This window comes from Lepidochelys olivacea (assembly GCF_965140295.1).
Source record: "Lepidochelys olivacea isolate rLepOli2 genome assembly, chromosome: 1".
Classification (NCBI taxonomy): domain Eukaryota; kingdom Metazoa; phylum Chordata; order Testudines; family Cheloniidae; genus Lepidochelys; species Lepidochelys olivacea.
The window spans coordinates 194,190,244-194,214,459 of NC_140411.1; the positions used below are offsets into that span (position 1 = coordinate 194,190,244).

Genomic DNA, 24,216 nt, shown 5'->3' on the forward strand with positions numbered 1-24,216 from the left:
AAAAGATTAGCATCTTAAAACATCTTTACTAATCCACACTGAATAGCACATTTGACTTGCTTATTACCTCCCTCCCCTTCTCTTGCCTGGTAACAACTGCCATCGCCATGATATGATCCATATGAACTATCTAGATAAGCATGTCTGTTTTTGAATAGTATTCTAACAAATTCCTTAGTTAATTGTAATACAGCAATTAAACGGGGAACATACAGTCTAGTAACTTAAAGCTTCCTAGAAATGTGTAATTTCAGTATCAGGCATAAGGTATTATAATTAGGGGGGGGGGAAAGTTGTTGAAGAAATAGTTGTCCAAGACACAATACTGTACGTTAGCTTTCTTTTCTACCACACCAGCTCAAATCCAGTCCATTGTTATTGGCTGTCAGCTGTTGGATGGCCTGTGCCAAATTGATTTGGTGATCCTGGTCTAGTACTTAGTGTATTGCTGTAGCATCACAAAAACCACCACCACAACTGGCTGTCTCAGCAGAGCAGAGCAGGACATGGAGGCTACATGACCTTAAACATGGACTGAGGTTCAGTAGGGAAGTGGTTTGCAAAAAACCACTGTTGTACCCGTTTGGTGAGTGAACAGAGGACTTGAATCTTGGAGTATTTTTGGCCCTGGATTCTCCTTGGAAAACACAGTATCTGTGTCTTGTTAGCCTAGGCCAGAGTTTGAAAAAACTCCACTTGCCTCTCCAGCGTATCAGCTCTTTTCATTGCAAGAGGAGAAAATGGAATATTTGGTACCTGTGCGGTTAATATCTTCCCCTGTTCGTGAACTCTGGGCAGTGCCTTTGCCTGCATGGAACTCAGAAAAAGCTCAGCTTTGTTGCTAGGGAATATTAGGGTCAAGCCATGTCCCTCACTTGTGCCCACCAGCCCAGTTCATTCTATGATTTAGAAATACTTCAGCCAAGCACTAGTAACTTTTAACTCACAACTTTGTCTGTGGGCAGATTGTCTCACAGGTGAAGTTAAGTGAGAAATCCAATAACGTCCTGACTCCCAGTTAGAATAGCGGAAACAGAAATGCCAGGAAACTACAGGATTTCCACACCGGATCGTAACATCTCTCCACACTCCGTGGTGGGAAATAATGAACAGTAAGCACTGAAGTTGGAATGAAAAAGAAGGCGGGGAAGATTAATTTGTGATAGAATTAACCCTTCTCCCTAGGAAATCATCTGATATACTAAAAAATTTGCTAGGGAACCACCAGGTAAAGCACTTTCTTACTAAACGGACCCTCCGGGAACAGTCTGCAGTGGTCAGTAACTATGCCGATAGGGGATTAGTTGGCTGCTTTACGTCTTCTGCTTCCTGTAGTCAGAGCTCTTTGTGCCCAAGATGCTTCTCAGCAGTGTGTGGTGCTGGGTTCTTATTCTCTCCAGAGCTTGCTTGTTACATACTTTGGTTATACAGCTTTTTATTTACCGGGTCAGGAATACCTTATGCTGCAAGGTCTGGACCCTACTGAAAAGAAACCAAGATGAATGCTGACTCTCTTTGTTTCAGTGTGTTTCACATAGCATTTAAGGTGCTGTGTGCCCATTTACCTTGCAGTTAAGTCTCTTTTTGAGGTCCTGAGATGCTGAACACAAGGAAGTATTATTTCCAGAGAGACATAGGGAAAGTAGAATTTACTTTCATGAGGAAAGCCTGTAATGTTCTGGGGACAACCTTGTCTTTATATAAATTGCAACAGGACATCTGTACTGAAAGAGCCACCAACTTCTGACACTTGCTTTTGGGATTCCTGAGTGGCACCATCACCAGGAGTCAGCCAATGGCTCTTGTGACCCATGTTGCCAGCAGAGATTTTGGGCTGGTCGGTTTTTCTGCTTCTGACTACTTATTAAGAGGTGTTAGGTCTTAGAGCAAGGGACCTGATTTTCATCCTAAGACAATGGGTGACCGTGCAATATGTGACCTGCATTTCTATAGAGGCTAAGACACAGTTAAGACCTATTGGGGGTGTGGCCGGGGGGTGGTGGGGAGGGGAGAAGAAACACTGGACTACTTGGAAGAGGTGTTTTTGCACAGGGGAGATTTTTCAAAGACTTACTTCTGAGCTGGTTGAGGTAGGTTTTCATCCTCTTGTGAGACCCTTTGGTCTGTATTAATTTTGTCCACTGAGTCACCACACTGTTCAGTGGAAAGGGACATGTATGAAGAGATACTGCACTGATCCAACTTTGTGCTCTGACACAGTGAGGGCCAGCAGGCTATGATCAGGCATGGCAGAGTCTGCCCTACCTCAGATACATAACAACACTAAGAAGTTCCACAGTTCCTTCCAGGCAGTTCTGCCACTTTGTGGTAGCCTACAAGGGAGGTACTACACCCCAGGGCCCAGGGAAAACAGCCTCTCCTTGTTTTGATGCTCCACAGAAAGAGAGGAAGAGCTAGTATAACATCTTACCATTGCCCTCCAAAAAGAATAAAGGCAGAGTTGAAAAGTAAGGTGGGAGAAAGCAGAAGCATTGAACTTTTTTTTTTTTGGATTATTATTTCTAGCAGGGGGACTTCTTACACCTGGTGTTTCCTAATAGCAACAATGCTGTCCTCCTGCCTCAGACTTCCAATTAGACCCAAGCAGTGTCCATCACTGACAAGCTGGAGGTGATGTTATGATCCAGAGATCCTCGCTTTCACTGACTACTTTCTCATGAGCACGCATTTTTTGTCAGTTTTTCTATCCTATTTTTCAAGCTTCATGTAATCTGTGTAGCTTAACACACTAATTTATACTCAGTCAGAAAGAGAAAAGGAGTACTTGTGGCACCTTAGAGACTAACCAATTTATTTGAGCATAAGCTTTCGTGGGCTACAGCTCAAGCTTATGCTCAAATAAATTGGTTAGTCTCTAAGGTGCCACAAGTACTCCTTTTCTCTTCGCGAAAACAGACTAACACGGCTGCTACTCTGAAATCAGTCAGAAAGGTCTCATCAGCATGGGAATTGACACACTGGATCAGACTAATAGCCCCGTTAGTCCAATAACCTGTCTCCAACTGCAGCCAATATTAGCTGCTAATAGAGAAAAGTGCAAGAAACCCCACAGTAAGCAGTTATGGAATACCCTGGCTACTAGGAAAGGCTCTTTTTAAGACCTACTAATCAGAAGCTGGTGTCCAGCATTTCATATCAGGTTTTCATCACTGCTGCGAGATTATTTTCTTCTAATGGATGATGCATCATTGCTTGGTGAATGTCCACTGAGTTGGGCAGGAAGCCAAGGAATGGGGATTTAAGAAGTTAGCCTTACATCCGCTATTTTTAAGTTTTTTTTCGATCTCATATGCTTCACCTGTCACACGAGTCCAAACTTTAACCCAACAGGTGGCCAGCTCAGCTGTCTATGCACTGATTCAATGACATGATCCCCTCAGTCAGCAGCCTATTCCATGAGGACTCCTATAGAGACCCGCTGCAGTTTCAAGTTGCTCCCTCCTTGCATGGGGCCACAAAGTGAAGGCCACCCACTTCTCTTTGGGCGCCAAATTTTCATGGGGCATGAAAGGTCTCATAAATGAAATAGGGAAACTGACAGAGAAAGTGACTTGCCCCAGGTCACAAAGACAGAACCCAAATCACCTGTCTCCAAGTTTTCACCCTAAAAATTTAACCTGGCTTCCTCTTAACTAACACTTTCATTTCACTTAGCCAGTTAAGACACAAGTCACCCAGGCAACTTTTGGTCAGCAATTACACAGGCATCAAAATAATCTTGGCTACACCCACCTTTGGGAGGTGCTGAAATAGTTGTGCACAGTTGCACCCATTTAAGGTATGTCATGCACATCTCATTCTGTGAGCAGCATATGAAACTGTGACCTCTTTTTCATGATTTCATACATTCAGAATTTGAAACTATTTCTCCTTAGCAGCTTCTTGTGTATTCAATAAACCAAAGTACAGCCCTTCATGTTCTGTGTAATAGATACTCACTTTATTATATGTGGGGCTGGTAATATTGCCTATTAAGGTTGCTTGACACTTTCCCCATTGTAAGACCGTTCATAATATTGCCACACTTTAATTGTTGGGGCTCGGTTGTCTATATCAGGTTGAACATTTTTTGGAAAATTTCAGCCAAAATTGTTCAGCCACTTCTAAGAATGCAGCTAGGGAAAAATACATAGTTTTGCGCATGTTAAAAGATTCCAGAAACTTTTTCTTTTAACTTGGGTGCCTCCATGCTTTAGAGTGGGGCCTTGAAATTTGGCAGGAGATGGCCTTTTTGACAGGGATGCGCCTTTTGCCCTCCTTGTGAAAAATCTCCTGAAACTGGGCCAAGTTATAAGCCTTTTAAAAAAAAAATCACATGCTTATTAGAGACAGATTCTAGCAGCTAAAATCTCTCACTGAACATGCTCCATCAGCTCACAACTCCATTGTGTGGGTGGACTGAGCTTGTGCTATTCCCGCAGAACGATTGAGCATGCTTCTTCCAATCCAGGGCTAGTATAGGGGTGGAGTCAGACTGTCCATGTAATGGCTGCTCTAAGTTTGGCCCAGGCACTGGACCTAAGAGCAGGGACCTCTCTCTCTGGTATTCTCAATGATCTCCCTGCAGATATCCAGGCAGCATGGAGGAGGAAATCACATGATTAGAATGCAGAGGAGGCAGGGAGAGTTGGACAGTCTGGTGAGATTGGAATTGGAGATGGGGAGAGAGAGAAACTGACTGAGTAGCTGGGCAAAGAGCCTGGAAATAGGAGCCTGGAGAACAGGGGAGGCTAGAAACTGGTAGGGGATGGACAGAAGGGCTGGGACTGGGTGGGCAAAGAAACTGGCACTTAAAGGCTATCAGAAAGCATACATACACATGAAGGAAGGAGTGCTGGCAAAATAAGGTTGCATAAGCGACCTTAATTCGGCCATCTCCTACCTTTTGAGTGCTTCAGTTTGCAATCTTAGGAATGTTCTTTTAATGTATTTTTGTATGTGTAATTATTTATGTAATGGCGTCTCTCTAAAGATTCCAACCCTGCCTATGGTTCCTAATCAGGAATTGAGATCCGAGTGTGTTAGGTTCTATCCTTGCCCGCTAACCTTAACCTGGCCTCCCACAATACACCTGAAATAAAATTTGGAGGCTACCTTCAGCAATCAAGTTTGACTAAAAGTATTGCTTCTTAGGATCTGTCTCTCTCAGCCCTTTGAACAGCATTCTTTACCAGTCTCCAGGTGCTGCATAAATCCTAGCATCAGTCTTTGGAACAACCCAGTCTGCCACTATGATTAGCACTGAGCCATGTTATGGTTATTTTACACGCTTAGAACCAGGATCTTGCTCCTCTGGTTATCCCTGAATGCATGTACAAGGTAGAGAGGATTGAGACAGGAGGCACACAGTCTTTTCTCCTCCTAACACAGCGGAAAAACAAAATCCTCATGCTTCTTCACTTCAAGGAGCAGGAGAGTCATAGTGAAGTCCAAGGCGTTACACATACCAAACACTAAATACATGGCTGAGGCACATCGAAGCCTTGCACACCTCCAGCCCATGCACCAGCCATGGCAGGACCATGGCACACCTTCAAAACCAGTAACTGAAGAGCTGCCTTCTCATCTCTAAACACAATGCCTGCCTCAGCATTCTGCAAGCACAATGCCTCCAGCGAGTACTACGTTTAGTTCAATTTACTAATGAGTAGTTTTGGCACGGTAAAGAAAGAAAAGCATGCAGTAGCACTAGAAGTGTGTCAAAATTACAAGACTTAATATTTCCTCTGGGTGGACGAGCCACACCAGGCAGGAGATACACCTCCCAAGACATGGTGCTTGCAGACGTTACATCTTTCCTGGTAGAGATCACGAGAAGTTACTACGTCTGTGAATTCCATGTAGCCAGTGCATTCCAAGCACAGCCCTTCTAGCCAATCCTCTTTCTGCAGCACAATCATGACTACTCCATGCACTTATATGGGAAAGGCTTTGATTTCCCTCTAATACCCCAGTGCATCTGTAATGGGGTGTATTCAGCCTTTGTGAATCCCTGATAAGGCCCTCACAGTCCTACTATACCCCACTGGAAGAAGCAGTGAGGAAAAGAGCAGTAAAGGTCGGTCCTCCAAGTTTGCTGAGAGAGGACTCTCTGGAGAAACCATTTTGGAAGGTAGAGAGACCTGGCCTGCCAAGGGCTAGAGGGACTAGCAACAGCCAATCAGGGCTCTGCTGGCCCAAATAAAAGGAGTTGCCAAGTCTTAGCCACGCAGTTCTTAGCTGGGATCAGGGGCATGAAGAAGAAAGCTCTGGCCAAAGGAGACCAACCATTAGACAGAGTTAATGGTTCGCTGAATTTACACAGCTGTGATTGCAAAGAGACAAGGACCTGAGGAGTCAGCCCTGAGCTAGGGTTGGCGCTAGAAGCACTTGGGAGGAAGAAGCCCATGGAAATAGCAATGAAGGCTTGAGGTGGCTGCCTTGTGCAGAGTCCCTGAGTTGGAACCTGGGAAGTAGGCAGGTCTGGGTTTTGCCCTGCCACAGGTGAAGTGGCAAAAACCCCTAAAAGGGGATAGAGTTTATTTGGGCACCTGAACAAAGGGCCTGAAGACCCTAGCGAGGGAAAATAGCTTGTTTATTTATTGGACTCTTTAATAGCCTGGAAGGGGTTCACTTGGACTTTGTGAGTTGGCCAGAAGGCCAAGCCACTGAAGACCCACAAAGGTTGATCGGCAGCCTGCAGGGAGTACCAGGGGCGAGAGGATGACTGTGGTACTGTCCCCCGTTGCTAGGAGGCACTCAAGAGCATCCCTGCTAGAGAAGCCATAATTTGATTTAGAAAGCAGGTAAATAATTATCAGGAATGTAATTTTTAGGTTAAAATTCTACCAGTGCAATAGAAAAAGATACTGCAGTTAATGATCACAGTGGCATTGGGCTAAGGGCACAGTAGGTCTTTCCCATTTGTAATTTCTATGAAACCAAGTCTACCTGCTAAGAATGTCACTTTTCTGAGCCAAAGCATACTAGCTGGAACACAGTTAATGCCCTAGTGCCTCATTCTCTAGTCTAAGGTATCACTCAAACTCAATGAATCTCCCAATCTAAGGAACGAAACAGTCATCACTTTTGCTCATTACCATGATCCAATGTGTGGAAGGCTGGACGAACCAACTAATCAATAATATTTCAAGTGAAGATCTGCCAGCTTGCTTTGCTGGCTCCTTGAACAATGGGGACAGCAGTTTATCATGATATGAATGAGTGTTTAGGATGGCAGGGGAAGAGAGTAGTGAGCGTCAGGGAATAAACAGAAAGTTCAGCCTGTCCTAATAAAAAGAATTGGGTCAGTCTGATGAAACTGGGAAGCAATGCTATAGCCAGCTAAACCAGGGGTGGGCAAACTGTGGTCCGCGGGCCGGATCCGGCCTCTCAGGGCTTTGGATCCGACCCGCAGGATTGCCCCCCGGGGTGCCGCAGGCCCCGCGTCGCTCTCAAAGGTGGCCGGCACCACATCCCTGTGCCCAAGGGGTGGGGGTTGCAGAGGGTTCCATGCATTGCCCTTGTCTCCAGGCACTGCCCCCCGCAGCTCCCATTGACCAGGAACAGGGAACTGTGGCCAATGTGAGCTTCGGGGGAGGTACCTGGAGGCACAGCAAGGGCAGCACGCGGAGCCCCGTACCCCCCCAGGGGCCACGCAGGGACGTGATGCCAGCCACTTCCCGGAGCAGAGCGGCACGGGGCCAGGGCAGGCAAGGAGCTGCAACCCCTCCTGCACCCTGCCTCCCAACTCCCTGCCTGCACCTTGCACCCCTCCTACACCCCAACTCCCTGCCCTGAGCCCCCTGCCGCACCTCTCCTGCACCCCAACCCCCTGCTCTGAGCCCCGTCCTATACTCCGCACCCCTCCAGCACCCCAACCCCCTCTCCTGAGCCCCCTCATAGACCCCGCACCCTTCCTCTGCTCCAATCCCTTGCCCTGAGCCCGTTCCTGCACACTGAACCCCTCCCACACCCTGCACTCCCTCCCGCACCCCAACCCCATGCCCCGGCCCTGCATACAATTTCCCCACCCAGATGTGGCCTCTGGCCCAAAAAGTTTGCCCACTGCTGAGCTAAACCATTCCACTTATGCCCTGAAGCAACATGGTTAATCCACCTTAAACCTCTTCTATTTTTAAAGATAGTATTTATTGTTAAAACTCCGGATATTTTGTGTTCTGTATAAATGTCTAATCCTTTTTTGAATACTGTCAAGTATCTGAGAATTGAGCTCCACTGTTTAACTGTGTGTAAAAGTATTTATTTTTATACATTCTGAATGTTCCAGTTATCAGTTTAATTAAACATTCCTTTGTTCTTGTCAAAAATTTCCATCTACCTTCTCTAAAACGCTGAATACAAGCAGTCCCAAAAGCTAGGGTGTTGGGGGGGAAGGAGCAAATGCACTCAAATTAGGTACCCCCTTGATTAAAAAAAAAAAAAAATCAATGAATTTCTGGTAGCACGTACTCCATGAAGAGACCTGGACTTTACTGTTTGGCTTGATTTCTTTCTAGAAGTATGCTTGTGAATGTAAATATGACATAACTGGAATATGTTTTATGCTAGATATGCCACGTAACATATCTTTGCAAAGGTTATGATCTACTGAATATATTCATCCTATTTGTATGCACGTATCATTTTTATATCTGAAGTTATGAGCGTTGGCTCTCTGATTATATTTAAAGCGTTTACTGTAGGAAGCACATAAGACAGATTTGATCACCATCGTCAGAAGGGGTTATTCAAGTAATTGAGAGTACTTAACTAACAATGGACTTTGAGAGACGCCAATCCAAATCTGAGCTTTCCTGGGAACTTTCAAACTAACATGTAAACAATAACATCGGCCTGCAAAAAGCTGAATCATTCATAGACATGTGACTTACCCAGGTGGCTAGAGGCCCCATCTTGTGGCTGTGATGTTGCACAAGAGAAAGACTATATAAGGCCCTAGAAGCCTCTCCATGTTGTCTTCAGCTGACTCAAAAGATAGCCTCTCCACACCAAAGAGATGCCCGAAAGAAACTGGAACATAGAACAGTAACTATGGGGGTGTGAGTGATTGCTGGACCCAGACTAGGAGGAAGTGTAGTCTGTAAAAGAAGCTTATTGGAACATCTCTGAGGGTGAGATTTAACTGCATTTAGTTTCCTACTGTATTAGGCTTGGACTTGCGTGTTTTATTTTATTTTGCTTGGTAACTTACTTTGTTCTGTCTGTTATTACTTGGAACCACTTAAATACTACTTTTTTATATTTAATAAAATCACATTTACTTATTAATTAACCCAGAGCAAGTAATTTATTCCTGGGGGAGAAAACAGCTGTGCATCTGTCATAAATATAAAGGGAAGGGTAAACCCCTTTGAAATCCCTCCTGGCCAGGTGAAAGCTCCTCTCACCTGTAAAGGGTTAAGAAGCTAAAGGTAACCTCGCTGGCACCTGACCAAAATGACCAATGAGGAGACAAGATACTTTCAAAAGCTGGGAGGAGGGAGAGAAACAAAGGGTTTGTGTCTGTCTGTAGTCGTCTTGGCCGGGGACAGAACAGGAATGGAGTCTTAGAACTTTTAGTAAGTAATCTAGCTAGGTATGTGTTAGATTATGATTTCTTTAAATGGCTGAGAAAAGAATTGTGCTGAATAGAATAACTATTTCTGTCTGTGTATCTTTTTTGTAACTTAAGGTTTTGCCTAGAGGGGTTCTCTATGTTTTTGAATCTAATTACCCTGTAAGATATACCATCCTGATTTTACAGGGGGGATTTCTTTATTTCTATTTACTTCTATTTTTTTATTAAAAGTCTTCTTGTAAAACACTGAATGCTTTTTCATTGTTCTCAGATCCAAGGGTTTGGGTTTGTGGTCACCTATGCAAATTGGTGAGGCTTTTTATCCAACATTTCCCAGGAAAGGGGGGGTGCAAGTGTTGGGAGGATTGTTCATTGTTCTTAAGATCCAAGGGTCTGGGTCTGTAGTCACCTAGACAAATTGGTGAGGCTTTTTACCAAACCTTGTCCAGGAAGTGGGGTGCAAGGTTTTGGGAAGTATTTTGGGGGGAAGGACGCGTCCAAACAGCTCTTCCCCAGTAACCAGTATTAGTTTGGTGGTGGTAGCGGCCATTCCAAGGATAACGGGGGTAATATTTTGTACCTTGGGGAAGTTTTGACCTAAGCTGGTAAAGATAAGCTTAGGAGGGTTTTCATTCAGGTCCCCACATCTGTACCCTAGAGTTCAGAGTGGGGGAGGAACCTTGACATGGTGGCACAGTGGTGGGATTAACCTGAAATCATTTTGAGATCCAGTTGAGATTTTTTGAACTAGAAATACAGATTTTAAAAAGGAATTTTTAGGAAGTCCAGAAGGCAGCTTTGAAACTGAAAGCAGCTTGGTTTCTCTCTGCTTTGTGGCCAAGCAGAGACAAAAGGGGATTATCTTGTGAATTGCAGGTTTTCTTTGCCTGGAGGCAGGGTACTTAACTCCTGCAGGGAAATTCACAGTCTTCCAACCCAGAGGTTTTTTTTTTTTTCTTTTCTTCCTAAAAGTAAATAGGGGGTGTGTGCTCTACCCATTTGCCTGGAGACAAAAGTGGCAGGGTTTTTTTAGAATTTTGATTTTTTTTTTGTTTTACAAGGAGCACAGGTTTGAAAAGAAATTTTTTTTTTCTTTGGGCTGGGTAAGCAGTTTTCCAAGTAGTTGGAGGTTTTTTGCTTTAATTTGGGCCCAGAGCAGAGACAAGGGAATTGTCTTTTTCTGTAGGCTGACAATCACTATCAGAGAATAGGTATTCTATTCCAGCACAGCAAAATTTTACAGCCAAGTTTTGTTTGTTTATTTCTAAACCTCGGGTGTAAAGTTAGTTAAAAACAGAGAGGTTAGAATGGCCAAATCCTCAGCTCGACTACAGCTGGAATTAGCCAAATTGCAGGCTGAGGAAAAACAAAGGGAACATGAAAGACAGATAGAACTCATGCGGCTGAAGGAGGAGGAGAAGGAAAAAGAGAGGAAGCATGTGGAGGAGATGGAGAGGATAAAGGCCCAGCAGAATATACCAACAAACCCTAGCAATCCTTCTCCAGGTACCACTTCCCATCCCAGAAAGTTCCCCACCTACAAGGCAGGTGATGATACTGAGGCCTTCTTAGAAAACTTCGAAAGGGCCTGCCTTGGGTACAACATCTCTACTGACCAATACATGGTAGAGCTGAGGCCGCAGCTCAGTGGACCCTTAGCTGAGGTGGCAGCTGAAATGCCTAAAGAACACATGAACAAGTATGAACTGTTTAAATCCAAGGCGAGAGTCAGAATGGGGATAACACCCGAGCAGTCTCGTCGGAGGTTCAGAGCCCTAAGGTGGAAACCAGACATGTCATTTACCCGACATGCCTACCACATTGTAAAACATTGGGATGCCTGGATATCAGGAGCAAGTGTTGAATCTCCAGTAAATTTGCCCTTCCTAATGCAAATGGAACAATTCTTAGAGGGTGTTCCTGAGGAAATAGAAAGATACATCCTAGATGGGAAACCCAAAACTGTAATTGAGGCAGGAGAGATTGGAGCCAGATGGGTGGAGGTGGCAGAGAAGAAGAAAACTGGTCGCAGTTGGAGCGGAGACCAGAAGGGACCACCCCAGACCACACCCTATTACCGGGGGCCGCCCAAAGCCCCACCTACCTCCCAAAGAACCCTCCAGACCCCTTATCGTCCCACCACCCCGTTCTCCAGCAACCCTCCTCGCCCCAGTGACCCGTCAGCTGGACGATGTTTTAAGTGTAACGAGCTGGGGCATGTAAAGGCCAACTGCCCCAAGAACCCCAACAGATTACAGTTCATTGCACCGGAATCACACCAGAGGTCCACAGGCCCAGATACCTCCCAGATACCCTTGGAGCGGAGGGAAACTGTGAGTGTGGGCGGGAAGAAGGTCACCGCGTGGAGGGACACCGGAGCACAAGTGTCAGCTATCCATGCTTCCTTAGTGGACCCCAATTTAATCAACCCAGAGATCCAAGTGACGATTCAACCCTTCAAGTCCAACTCTTTCAATTTGCCTACAGCCAAGTTGCCTGTCCAGTACAAGGGCTGGTCAGGAATGTGGACTTTTGCAGTCTATGATGATTATCCCATCCCCATGCTGTTGGGGGAAGACTTGGCCAATCATGTGAAGCAGGCCAAGAGGGTGGGAATGGTCACCCGCAACCAGGCTAAACAAGCCGTGAGGCCTAGCTCTGTTCCGGAAACTTCTATCAGGACCCAGTCAGAGGTGATGGACCTGGACCCCAGGCCAATGTCTGCAACAGCAGTAGTGGATCCAGTCCCAGAGACCCAGACGGAACCAGTCCCAGAACCGGAACCAGCCGAACAACTAACACCAGACCCCGTGTCAGCACTGAATCCAGTACTTGCAACCTCAACACCAGAGGGCCCCACCGAACCTGAACTGGCAGCAGCCGATAACCCTACACAAGAGGCTCAGCCGGAGCCTGAATCCCAACATAGTGCACCAGCGGAGAGCGGTTCACAGTCAACAGAAACAGCTCCATCCCCTATATCGCTTCCAGAGGGACCAAGCCTAGGTCCACAATCCCATGAGGAACTGATGTCTCCAGCATCAAGGGAACAGTTCCAGACCGAACAGGAAGCAGATGAAAGCCTCCAGAGAGCTTGGACGGCGGCACGGAGCAACCCACCGCCTCTCAGCTCTTCTAATCGATCCAGGTTTGTTGTAGAAAGAGAACTTTTATACAAGGAAACTCTTTCTGGGGGACACCAGGAAGACTGGCATCCTCAGAGACAGTTGGTAGTTCCAACTAAATACCGGGCCAAGCTCTTGAGCTTAGCCCATGATCACCCTAGTGGCCATGCTGGGGTGAACAGGACCAAAGACCGTTTGGGGGGGTCATTCCACTGGGAGGGAATGGGCAAGAATGTTTCTACCTATGTCCAGTCTTGTGAGGTGTGCCAAAGAGTGGGAAAACCCCAAGACCAGGTCAAAGCTCCTCTCCAGCCACTCCCCATCATTGAAGTTCCATTTCAGCGAGTAGCTGTGGATATTCTGGGTCCTTTTCCGAAAAAGACACCCAGAGGAAAGCAGTACATACTGACTTTCATGGATTTTGCCACCCGATGGCCGGAAGCAGTAGCTCTAAGCAACACCAGGGCTAAAAGTGTGTGCCAGGCACTAGCAGACATTTTTGCCAGGGTAGGTTGGCCCTCCGACATCCTCACAGATGCAGGGACTAATTTCCTGGCAGGAACTATGAAAAACCTTTGGGAAGCTCATGGGGTAAATCACTTGGTTGCCACTCCTTACCATCATCAAACAAATGGCATGGTGGAGAAGTTTAATGGAACTTTGGGGGCCATGATACGTAAATTCGTAAATGAGCACTCCAATGATTGGGACCTAGTATTGCAGCAGTTGCTCTTTGCCTACAGAGCTGTACCACATCCCAGTTTAGGGTTTTCCCCATTTGAACTTGTATATGGCCGTGAGGTTAAGGGGCCATTGCAGTTGGTGAAGCAGCAATGGGAGGGATTTACACCTTCTCCAGGAACTAACATTCTGGACTTTGTAACCAACCTACAAAACACCCTCCGAACCTCTTTAGCCCTTGCTAGAGAAAACTTACAGGATGCTCAAAAAGAGCAAAAAGCCTGGTATGATAAACATGCCAGAGAGCGTTCCTTCAAAGTAGGAGACCAGGTCATGGTCTTAAAGGCGCTCCAGGCCCATAAAATGGAAGCATCGTGGGAAGGGCCATTCGTGGTCCAGGAGCGCCTGGGAGCTGTTAATTATCTCATAGCATTCCCCACCTCCAACCGAAAGCCTAAGGTGTATCATATTAATTCTCTAAAGCCCTTTTATTCCAGAGAATTAAAGGTTTGTCAGTTTACAGCCCAGGGAGGAGACGACGCTGAGTGGCCTGAAGGTGTTTACTATGAAGGGAAATGTGCTGGTGGTGTGGAAGAGGTGAACCTCTCCATGACCCTTGGGCGTATGCAGCGACAGCAGATCCAGGAGCTGTGCACTAGCTACGCGCCAACGTTCTCAGCCACCCCAGGACTGACTGAACGGGCATACCACTCCATTGACACAGGTAATGCTCACCCAATTAGGGTCCAACCTTACCGGGTGTCTCCTCAAGCTAAAACTGCTATAGAACGGGAGATCCAGGATATGTTACAGATGGGGGTAATCCGCCCCTCTGAAAGTGCATGGGCATCTCCAGTGGTTCTAGTTCCCAAACCAGATGGGGAAATACGTTTTTGCGTGGACGACCGTAAGCTAAATGCTGTAACTCGCCCAGACAACTATCCCATGCCACGCACAGATGAACTATTAGAGAAACTGGGAAGGGCCCAGTTCATCTCTACCTTGGACTTAACCAAGGGGTACTGGCAGGTACCGCTAGATGAATCTGCCAAGGGAAGGTCAGCCTTCATCACACATCTCGGGCTGTATGAATTTAATGTACTCCCTTTCGGGCTGCGAAATACACCCGCCACTTTCCAAAGACTTGTAGATGGTCTCCTAGCGGGATTAGGAGAATATGCAGTCGCCTACCTTGACGATGTGGCCATATTTTCGGATTCCTGGGCAGACCACCTGGAACATCTACAAAAAGTCCTTGAGCGCATAAGGGAGGCAGGACTAACTGTTAAGGCTAAGAAGTGTCAAATAGGCCTAAACAGAGTGACTTACCTTGGACACCAGGTGGGTCAAGGAACTATCAGCCCCCTACAGGCCAAAGTGGATGCTATCCAAAAGTGGCCTGTCCCAAAGTCAAAGAAACAGGTTCAATCCTTCTTAGGCTTGGCCGGTTATTACAGACGATTTGTACCGCACTACAGCCAAATCGCCGCCCCACTGACAGACCTAACCAAAAAGAAACAGCCAAATGCTGTTCAGTGGACCGGAAAGTGTCAGAAGGCCTTTAACAAGCTTAAAGCGACACTCATGTCTGACCCTGTACTAAGGGCCCCAGACTTTGACAAACCGTTCCTAGTAACCACAGATGCATCAGAGCGTGGTGTGGGAGCAGTTTTAATGCAGAAAGGACCTGATCAAGAATTCCACCCTGTAGTGTTTCTCAGCAAAAAACTGTCTGAGAGGGAAAGCAACTGGTCAGTCACTGAAAAAGAATGTTATGCCATTGTCTACGCTCTGGAAAAGCTACGCCCATATGTTTGGGGACGGCGTTTCCACCTGCAAACCGACCATGCTGCACTAAAGTGGCTTCACACCGTCAAAGAAACTAACAGAAAACTTCTTCGGTGGAGTTTAGCTCTCCAAGATTTTGATTTCGACATCCAACACATCTCAGGAGCTTCTAACAAAGTGGCTGATGCACTCTCCCGTGAAAGTTTCCCAGAATCAACTGGTTAAAATCGTCCTTGAGATGTGGAAAATATTGTTAGTCTTTATGTACTTGGTAGTATATTTAGAGATGCATGTGTCTTATTAACTCGGTTTTCCTAGAGCTCCAGGAAGAAATCCCAGCCAGTGTTTCACCCTAGCTGAGATTTGGGGGGCGTGTCATAAATATAAAGGGAAGGGTAAACCCCTTTGAAATCCCTCCTGGCCAGGTGAAAGCTCCTCTCACCTGTAAAGGGTTAAGAAGCTAAAGGTAACCTCGCTGGCACCTGACCAAAATGACCAATGAGGAGACAAGATACTTTCAAAAGCTGGGAGGAGGGAGAGAAACAAAGGGTTTGTGTCTGTCTGTAGTCGTCTTGGCCGGGGACAGAACAGGAATGGAGTCTTAGAACTTTTAGTAAGTAATCTAGCTAGGTATGTGTTAGATTATGATTTCTTTAAATGGCTGAGAAAAGAATTGTGCTGAATAGAATAACTATTTCTGTCTGTGTATCTTTTTTGTAACTTAAGGTTTTGCCTAGAGGGGTTCTCTATGTTTTTGAATCTAATTACCCTGTAAGATATACCATCCTGATTTTACAGGGGGGATTTCTTTATTTCTATTTACTTCTATTTTTTTATTAAAAGTCTTCTTGTAAAACACTGAATGCTTTTTCATTGTTCTCAGATCCAAGGGTTTGGGTTTGTGGTCACCTATGCAAATTGGTGAGGCTTTTTATCCAACATTTCCCAGGAAAGGGGGGGTGCAAGTGTTGGGAGGATTGTTCATTGTTCTTAAGATCCAAGGGTCTGGGTCTGTAGTCACCTAGACAAATTGGTGAGGCTTTTTACCAAACCTTGTCCAGGAAGTGGGGTGCAAGGTTTTGGGAAGTATTTTGGGGGGAAGGACGCGTCCAAACAGCTCTTCCCCAGTAACCAGTATTAGTTTGGTGGTGGTAGCGGCCATTCCAAGGATAACGGGGGTAATATTTTGTACCTTGGGGAAGTTTTGACCTAAGCTGGTAAAGATAAGCTTAGGAGGGTTTTCATGCAGGTCCCCACATCTGTACCCTAGAGTTCAGAGTGGGGGAGGAACCTTGACAGCATCTCTCTCTATCAGCGTTATACAGAGCAAACAATTTATGAGTTTACCCTGTATAAGCTTTATACAGAGTAAAATGGATTTATTTGGGGTTTGGATCCCATTGGGAACTGGGTATCTGGGTGCTGGAGACAGGAGCACTTCTTAAGCTGTTTTCAGTTAAGCCTGCAGCTTCTGGGGGACGTGGTTCGGACCTGGGCCTGTGTTTGTAGCAGGCTAGTGTGTCTGGCTCAACAAGGCAAGATACTGAAGTCCCAAACTGCCATGGAAAATGGGCTCAGAGGTAGTCCCAGCACATCAGGTGGCAGTTCACAAGGGGATCTTTATGACCCAACCTGTCACACCCTGTCCCCATCTCTCCAAAAAGAGGAATGGGCAACTGATTTTTCCAGTCAAAGGGGAGTTACTCTTCCAAGGCAGCTATTCCTCAGCAGCAGCACATGGAGCAGAAATATGTATTTCTCATTTAGATTAATAAAGCCCCCCTCAATGTCAATATTAGTCAATATTCCTTAATGAACCCAGTCGTTGCTGTCAACTGCAGGAATGTTGATCCATGAAGTGATCCTTTTCTTACATGCTGCTGTTGACTTGCCTTGGCTCCTTTAAAGATGATTACACCAAAACTCTATTTCACACAAAAGTTTGGTAGGATGGAAATGGAAACAAGCATTTGTCAAGTGTTGCTGTCCATTTGCATTTTCAACTCTTCCCTTCCCTTCACACTCCTTCCCAGTCTTCTATATTCACAGGGTACATAACAGGCGACTGTGTCTGTCTATTGACTTTTGCCATCACGAAATCTACAGTGTGAAGGTTGCAAGAAAGATAGAGAGTCTTTCTTATGATCAGGAAACGTACAGCGTGTTGGGATTTCCAAGCTTACCATCATTAACTTTTCTGGTTCCTCTGCTGCAACTACCATGCTGCCAATATCCATTCACTACACTTGACTGAAATTAATAGACAGTTATGACGTATCCGATACACTGATTAGCGCAGCACGTGCACATTCTGCCTGCAACCTTTGGCAGGCACATGTGCCAAACACATCAAAGCAGCATCTTCATTGTCGTTAGTATTATTATCGTGTATTACCACTGCTACAGCTGGTTAAAAATTAGAGTTTCTGTCTCCTGAGAAATTTCTAAATTTGTTTTTGTCACATACTGGGGTGAAAATTTTGGGGAAAAGATTTGTGGAATGGAAAATTCCAGAGAATATGGATTTGGAAGTGTCAAAATATTTTGTTTGGAGGTTTTTGGTAAAATGACACATTTTGGTTCTTGATTGTCACAATGTTTTGTTTTGGGTCAGTTCATCAGTGAACTGCATCTATCTGAGCTGCTCTGGTGCTTCATGGGAGTTGCAGTTAGGTGCCGCATGTCCAAGTGGCTTGAGACTTCATGGGTTTGCATCTCCCAGAGCATACACCAAGGGCTTCCCACGAAAATGTCTAGAACTTCAATGAATTTGCCACAATATACATACTGGAGAAATTATAATAGCTTTACAAGACTATTGCAAGGAACTTGACAGTGCTGCACTTGAGCAGAGTCCAAAAATGAAATATCGTAAGGAAAACCTATACCACTAAAATCTTCACAGCAGATGTTTGCAGGTAATAAATGTGGCTGAAAGGCTCTCCATACTCAGTGCAGCCTAGTGGATAGAGCACTGGACTGTGTCTTAGGGGACTTGGGCTCAATTCCTGGCTCTGCCATTGGCCTGCTGTGTGACCTTGGACAAGTCACTTTCCTTCCTTGAACCTCAGTTTCTCCCTCTGTAAAATGGGGAAATTGATTCTGACCTGCTTTGTAAAGTGCTGTGGCATCTACAGATGAAAGGTGCGATATAAGAGCTGGATTATTAAGTACAATGAGACTGTGCAATTGTAAAATAGGAATAAGAGACGATATTTTAATGGCAACCATTATACTTGAGTCTGCTGAATATAAAAATTGAGCTGACTTACAATTACATTGTGACCTTTGCTCTACAGAACAACATAAGCAGTCTCTACTATAAAGCATTCATATTGAATGACTAATTAATATATGCAGTAGGGATGATTTTTACATTACTCATCAGTATTGCCCATGGCTAAGCACAGCATAAGCATTAATAATTAAGTATCACCCCAGCCTGCTTCCAGCCCTATTTAGTAACATGAGAAATATCTTTCAAAAGTAACATTAAAGGTAAGGGTATGGGAGCAGTAAGGGCAGGCAGTACAGATAAATACCAGTTCTTCCAGAGCTTGTATCTCTGTTTGAAATTCACACCTGTTCCCATATCTGAAACAGATATCAATACTAGAATTCACCTTTACAAAACCTGACTTGATTAAATATTTGGACTCCATTTTAGACATTGCCAGTACTATAAAGGTTTAGTTCCTGAATGTGTTGTTTACTATTATTTCTTTCTCGATTTTTTCCCATCTGTTTTACAAACAGAATCCATCTACAACATCTCTCGCTTGGACTAGAGAAGATGACTAGCTTGGCTAGGAAGATGACAGATGCACTGTTTACATAAACGTCTAAGCATTAGTTCGCTGTGACAGATGGGGTTATATTACTTGTCATTCAGAGGTATTTGCACAGCCACCAAGCATCACTGAAAATATTTTTCAACTCCAGGTTTCATTATTTTTAGCATGAATGATTAATTCATTTGAAAAATACTTCACAAAAGTAAATTATTAGTTGTTCTCTGTTTTAAAAGCTTTCAGATCATTCGGGAACAGAAATACTAACTTGTGACTTGGGCAGCCAAACACACAATATGAATAGTGGAAGCAAATGTTGTATGACCTCACATGTAAGCCTAAAGTTATTTGGACCAAGTGTCTGGCCAGTACTTATGAATGACTGATAAATTTGAAGAAACCCAGGATTGACTAATGAACTCTTCACAAAACCAGAAGGGACTAAGTTCAGACTGAGATTTCTGAAACAGTTTAAGGGAGCTTGCCCCTGCCAAATCTCACTGAATTTCCACAGGATCCGAGCACCCAACCAGAGCGCTGCACAGGACTATTTCTTTAAAATCCCATTCCCATCCCGCCCTGCAATACTCACTCCCACCCATACCCACATTGTTCCTTGCATTTTTATCCTGCACCCTCCTGCAAAAACCTTAGATCCCGCATATCCCACCAGACAGACAGATTCCCCCATGCTACTTTTTAAAAAGTCAGTTAGTGTGTGTGTGTGTATATATATACACAAAAAAACCCACAGGAATTCAGACACAATTTTACAACCAAAAGAAAAAAAATCTTGCTTAAACCATGTAAAAATATAACTCCTGTTATAATAGACATCAAATCTCTTTCTATCCCTTGTTTAAATTTAAGTATTAAAACCTTTATTTAAAACAGAAAAACTTGCTTTACATTGCTGAAATTCTATTTCTGAAAACTGAGGAGAGATTTAGTGTTTTCCTGCAAATTACTGCAGGTTTCCCCCTCAAGCCCACCTGCACATAGTACATTTTACTTGGATAACGAGAACATCCCAGAATTGTCATAATAAATATCAGAACAACAAATGATGTTGCAAGTGATACAAACTCATGCTTCAGGGCATAAACCAACTTCTACCTATTGGGGGGATTGGAGTAAACTTTCTGTGAGGGCATGTTACTATATGATAATCCTCTGAAGCAGGTGGTACTGGCTATGGTCAGCAATAAGTACTAGACTTGATGGCACAGTGGTCTCAACAATTCCTATATAGCGTTCAATCGAAAGACTTAAGTGCTAGACTGCTTCATTCCTGTTTTACTACCTATAGATGAGAAGTAGATCCCAAATTGAATGTTAATTGATCGCAGAGATTAAAGGTTCCTCAGTTCCGGAAGGTGTTCAGACACAGGCATTACCCGAGCAGAACAATGATTCATCTAGTCTAGCACCCTGGCTCCACCAGCGCTGGATGCTTCCCAGGGAAGGTCACTCCCTCTTCAATAATTTACCCTCTTGTGTAATAATACACCATAGAGGTGCGTGGGAGGAGAGAATGTTTCTTGACCTCAGCTGGTGATCAGCTGACCCCGCCTCCCAGCAGAAGATGGTAAATAACCCCGGAAATTAAATTTTACCCTAGCTAATCACACACCTTGCAGTCAGTGGCAACCAACGCTGGCAATGGTTGTTTCAAACCAAACAAAATAAAATAAAATAAAAAAAACCCCAACAAACAGAAACAACCCCAGCCCAGCCTAGGGAAGGTAATTTGGGGGTACTACTCAGATCTCCTAGAGCTGGGTGATGAAAGCAGTGTCACTCGCACAGGGGTTTTGTCTTGGGGTGAGCCCCCCAAAAGAATCGGCTGCCCTCCCGCAACCCGCAGGTGCGTTCACACCGCCCCCTCCCAGCGCCCAGAGGTTTGGAAAATGTTTCTTTTTAACCAAGCAGTGCAGGCGCCCAAACTTGTCCCGAGAGGAACAGCAAACCCCCCGACCCGGAACCCCGTGCGCTGAGCAGTTCCCAGCCAGTCCCGGGCAGGGCACAGCGGGAGGCGAAGAGCCGCTGGCGGGGCGGGGAAGGGGCGCCCCCCTGTGCAGCACCGAGCGCGCCCCAGGGCCGACATCCCTGTCCAAGGGCAGCATCTCCCCCGCAATGCCCCCGGCCCGGGCACGCGTGGCGGGCTGGCTAGCGCGGGACATTGGCACCACACTGACCCGGGGGGGCTTAACCCGCGCCCTGTCCCGTCCCCCCCCCCGGGGCACCTCACGCCCCCGGCTGCAGCGGGGGGCGGCTCATCCCCACGCCGAGCTGCCCTGGCTCCCGGCGGCGGCGGCGCGCAGAGAGGACGCGTTACCTGGGATGGCCAGATGGGCCAGCGGGAAGGTGCTGAGGGCGGGGGCGAGGGAGCCCATCCAGTCCGCGTTGCTGCCCTCTGCCCTCCTCCCGCCGCTTCGCTGGGGCTGCGAGCTCGCCGCCAGCCCGCTGCCCGCCATCAGCGCCCGCCGTGCCGCCCACCCTTCGCCTCTCCCGGGGCGGCCCCCGGCTCCTGCCGCCGCCGCCGCGCTGGCTGCGCGCAACTTCGCCCCGCCCGGCCCCGGAGGAGCCCGGGGACATGCCCTGCCCGCGCCTCCCCGCCGGCAGAGGAATCACGCGGCCGAGGGGCCGGCTCCCGGCTTGTGGGACAGGTGCTCTGCCCCGCGCCGGGGCCAAGTAGAAAGCCGCCGGGCCCGCGGGCAAACATCCTCCAGCTCGGCCCCGCCCCAGCGAGAAGGCGGGAGCAGCCTCGCTGCCCTCGCCCAGATCAGCGTTGCGGGACAAGTTGGCCGGCGATTTGTCAAGGTCGGACTGAACGCCAGGGGGGAGGTTTGCCTCCGCCCCGCGGCTGGAGGGCCTGAGGCGTGGCGGCGGGTCCCCCTGTCTTTTTAAAAGCACCAACCGGTTGTCGATCAACCACCAAGTACAAGCGCGGGCTTTAAGGAAGAAAGGGGGGGGAAAGTGGCTCTGACAGCACAACTTCACATCTAATAAAAACATCTTGGTAAGAAATCTCCAAACCTAGGAGAGAGAACCTGCCCAGGGGAAGACATGAGCAGAGCGGTCCTGGGGGTGGGCGCCAGAAAAATGCTTTATTGGTCAGTGCTGCAACCAGGGGTGTCTGAATGTCTCAATTTCAATCAATCTTTTTCGTTTCTAGGCGGGAGGAAAGGGGAAAAGTTTCTCAGGTAGAGGCTGGCATTTCTGGGAAAAAGAAAGAACCAAAAAAAAACCCCCTCCCTTCCACACCCCCCAAGAATGAAGAACACCATTTTGCTCTCAGAAATAGTAGGGATTACTCCACTGGTCAATACCCAGTGATGAGAGCACTCACAGGGGGTAGTAGGAGGAAGGATAGAGACTCAAACTCAGTTCTCTGGTGTGAAGCAGGGATTTGAGCCTGGATCTCTAACCTCCCAAATGAGTGGCCTAACCCCTGAGTGATTGGCTATTCAGGGATGGGTTGATTCTTTCTCCCTCCCTCCCTCATTTTTTTCATTACAAACTTCAAGAGGGCTTTCTTTCATCCCATTGCAGAAAGAAAAAATATTTGGAATCTCAGATTTTTGCAGGATAGGAAATCTTGCCCAGCTCTCCTCATAACAAGGGAAAAGAAATGACATGGTCCCATGTCAAATTGTACTTTCACTGCACAGTTTCAAATAATAAAGTATTAATCCTTCTTTTAAATAGTGAAATAGATGCAGACACATTCAAGGTACAAACTGAAGTGAGCATATCCATCTAGCTCATGGAAGAGCATCTGATACAACTTCACATTCCTTTTGGAATTAAACTTCCCAATCCACAGTGGGCATAGCCACAAGCTGCCATAATGCAAATACCTATTGATACTGACATTAGGATCAGAATCACTTACACGTACTATATGCCAAGGGCCTTTGGTCCATCATTTACCAAAAGCTTCATCCTTTTATTGTCATTCCCCCCCAGGGCAGTAATTATTCTCTGAATATTCAACCGTGAAACCCACTCAACTGTCTGAGGAGTCCAAATACCTAATACAGATGGAATAAATGTGCATAGATCAACGTACAAGGGAGGAAATAGTACATCTAATATAAAATTCAAATGTACTTGTCATAAATATAAAGGGAAGGGTAAACCCCTTTGAAATCCCTCCTGGCCAGGGGAAAGCTCCTCTCACCTGTAAAGGGTTAAGAAGCTAAAGGTAACCTCGCTGGCACCTGACCAAAATGACCAATGAGGAGACAAGATACTTTCAAAAGCTGGGAGGAGGGAGAGGAACAAAGGGTCTGTCTGTAGTAGTCTTGGCCAGGGACAGAACAGGAATGGAGTCTTAGAACTTTTAGTAAGTAATCTAGCTAGGTATGTGTTAGATTATGATTTCTTTAAATGGCTGAGAAAAGAATTGTGCTGAATAGAATAACTATTTCTGTCTGTGTATCTTTTTTGTAACTTAAGGTTTTGCCTAGAGGGGTTCTCTATGTTTTTGAATCTAATTACCCTGTAAGATATATACCATCCTGATTTTACAGGGGGGATTTCTTTATTTCTATTTACTTCTATTTTTTATTAAAAGTCTTCTTGTAAAACACTGAATGCTTTTTCATTGTTCTCAGATCCAAGGGTTTGGGTCTGTGGTCACCTATGCAAATTGGTGAGGCTTTTTATCCAACATTTCCCAGGAAAGGGGGGGTGCAAGTGTTGGGAGGATTGTTCATTGTTCTTAAGATCCAAGGGTCTGGGTCTGTAGTCACCTAGGCAAATTGGTGAGGCTTTTTACCAAACCTTGTCCAGGAAGTGGGGTGCAAGGTTTTGGGAAGTATTTTGGGGGGAAGGACGCGTCCAAACAGCTCTTCCCCAGTAACCAGTATTAGTTTGGTGGTGGTAGCGGCCATTCCAAGGATAACGGGGGTAATATTTTGTACCTTGGGGAAGTTTTGACCTAAGCTGGTAAAGATAAGCTTAGGAGGTTTTTCATGCAGGTCCCCACATCTGTACCCTAGAGTTCAGAGTGGGGGAGGAACCTTGACATGGTGGCACAGTGGTGGGATTAACCTGAAATCATTTTGAGATCCAGTTGAGATTTTTTGAACTAGAAATACAGATTTTAAAAAGGAATTTTTAGGAAGTCCAGAAGGCAGCTTTGAAACTGAAAGCAGCTTGGTTTCTCTCTGCTTTGTGGCCAAGCAGAGACAAAAGGGGATTATCTTGTGAATTGCAGGTTTTCTTGCCTGGAGGCAGGGTA

At 45.9% G+C, this 24,216-nt stretch overlaps 1 protein-coding gene across 1 annotated transcript in view; it reads right to left on the reverse strand.

The window, feature by feature from the left end:
• Positions 1 to 21,852, reverse strand: part of PLCXD2 (phosphatidylinositol specific phospholipase C X domain containing 2) — a 37,084-nt gene extending 15,232 nt beyond the window's left edge. The window contains exon 1 of the mRNA XM_084637751.1: positions 21,304 to 21,852. Within this exon, the coding sequence (XP_084493877.1) occupies positions 21,304 to 21,442 (139 nt within the window). The 5' untranslated portion in view covers positions 21,443 to 21,852. The remainder of the gene's footprint in view (positions 1 to 21,303) is intronic.
• Between the last annotated feature and the right edge of the window lie 2,364 nt (positions 21,853 to 24,216).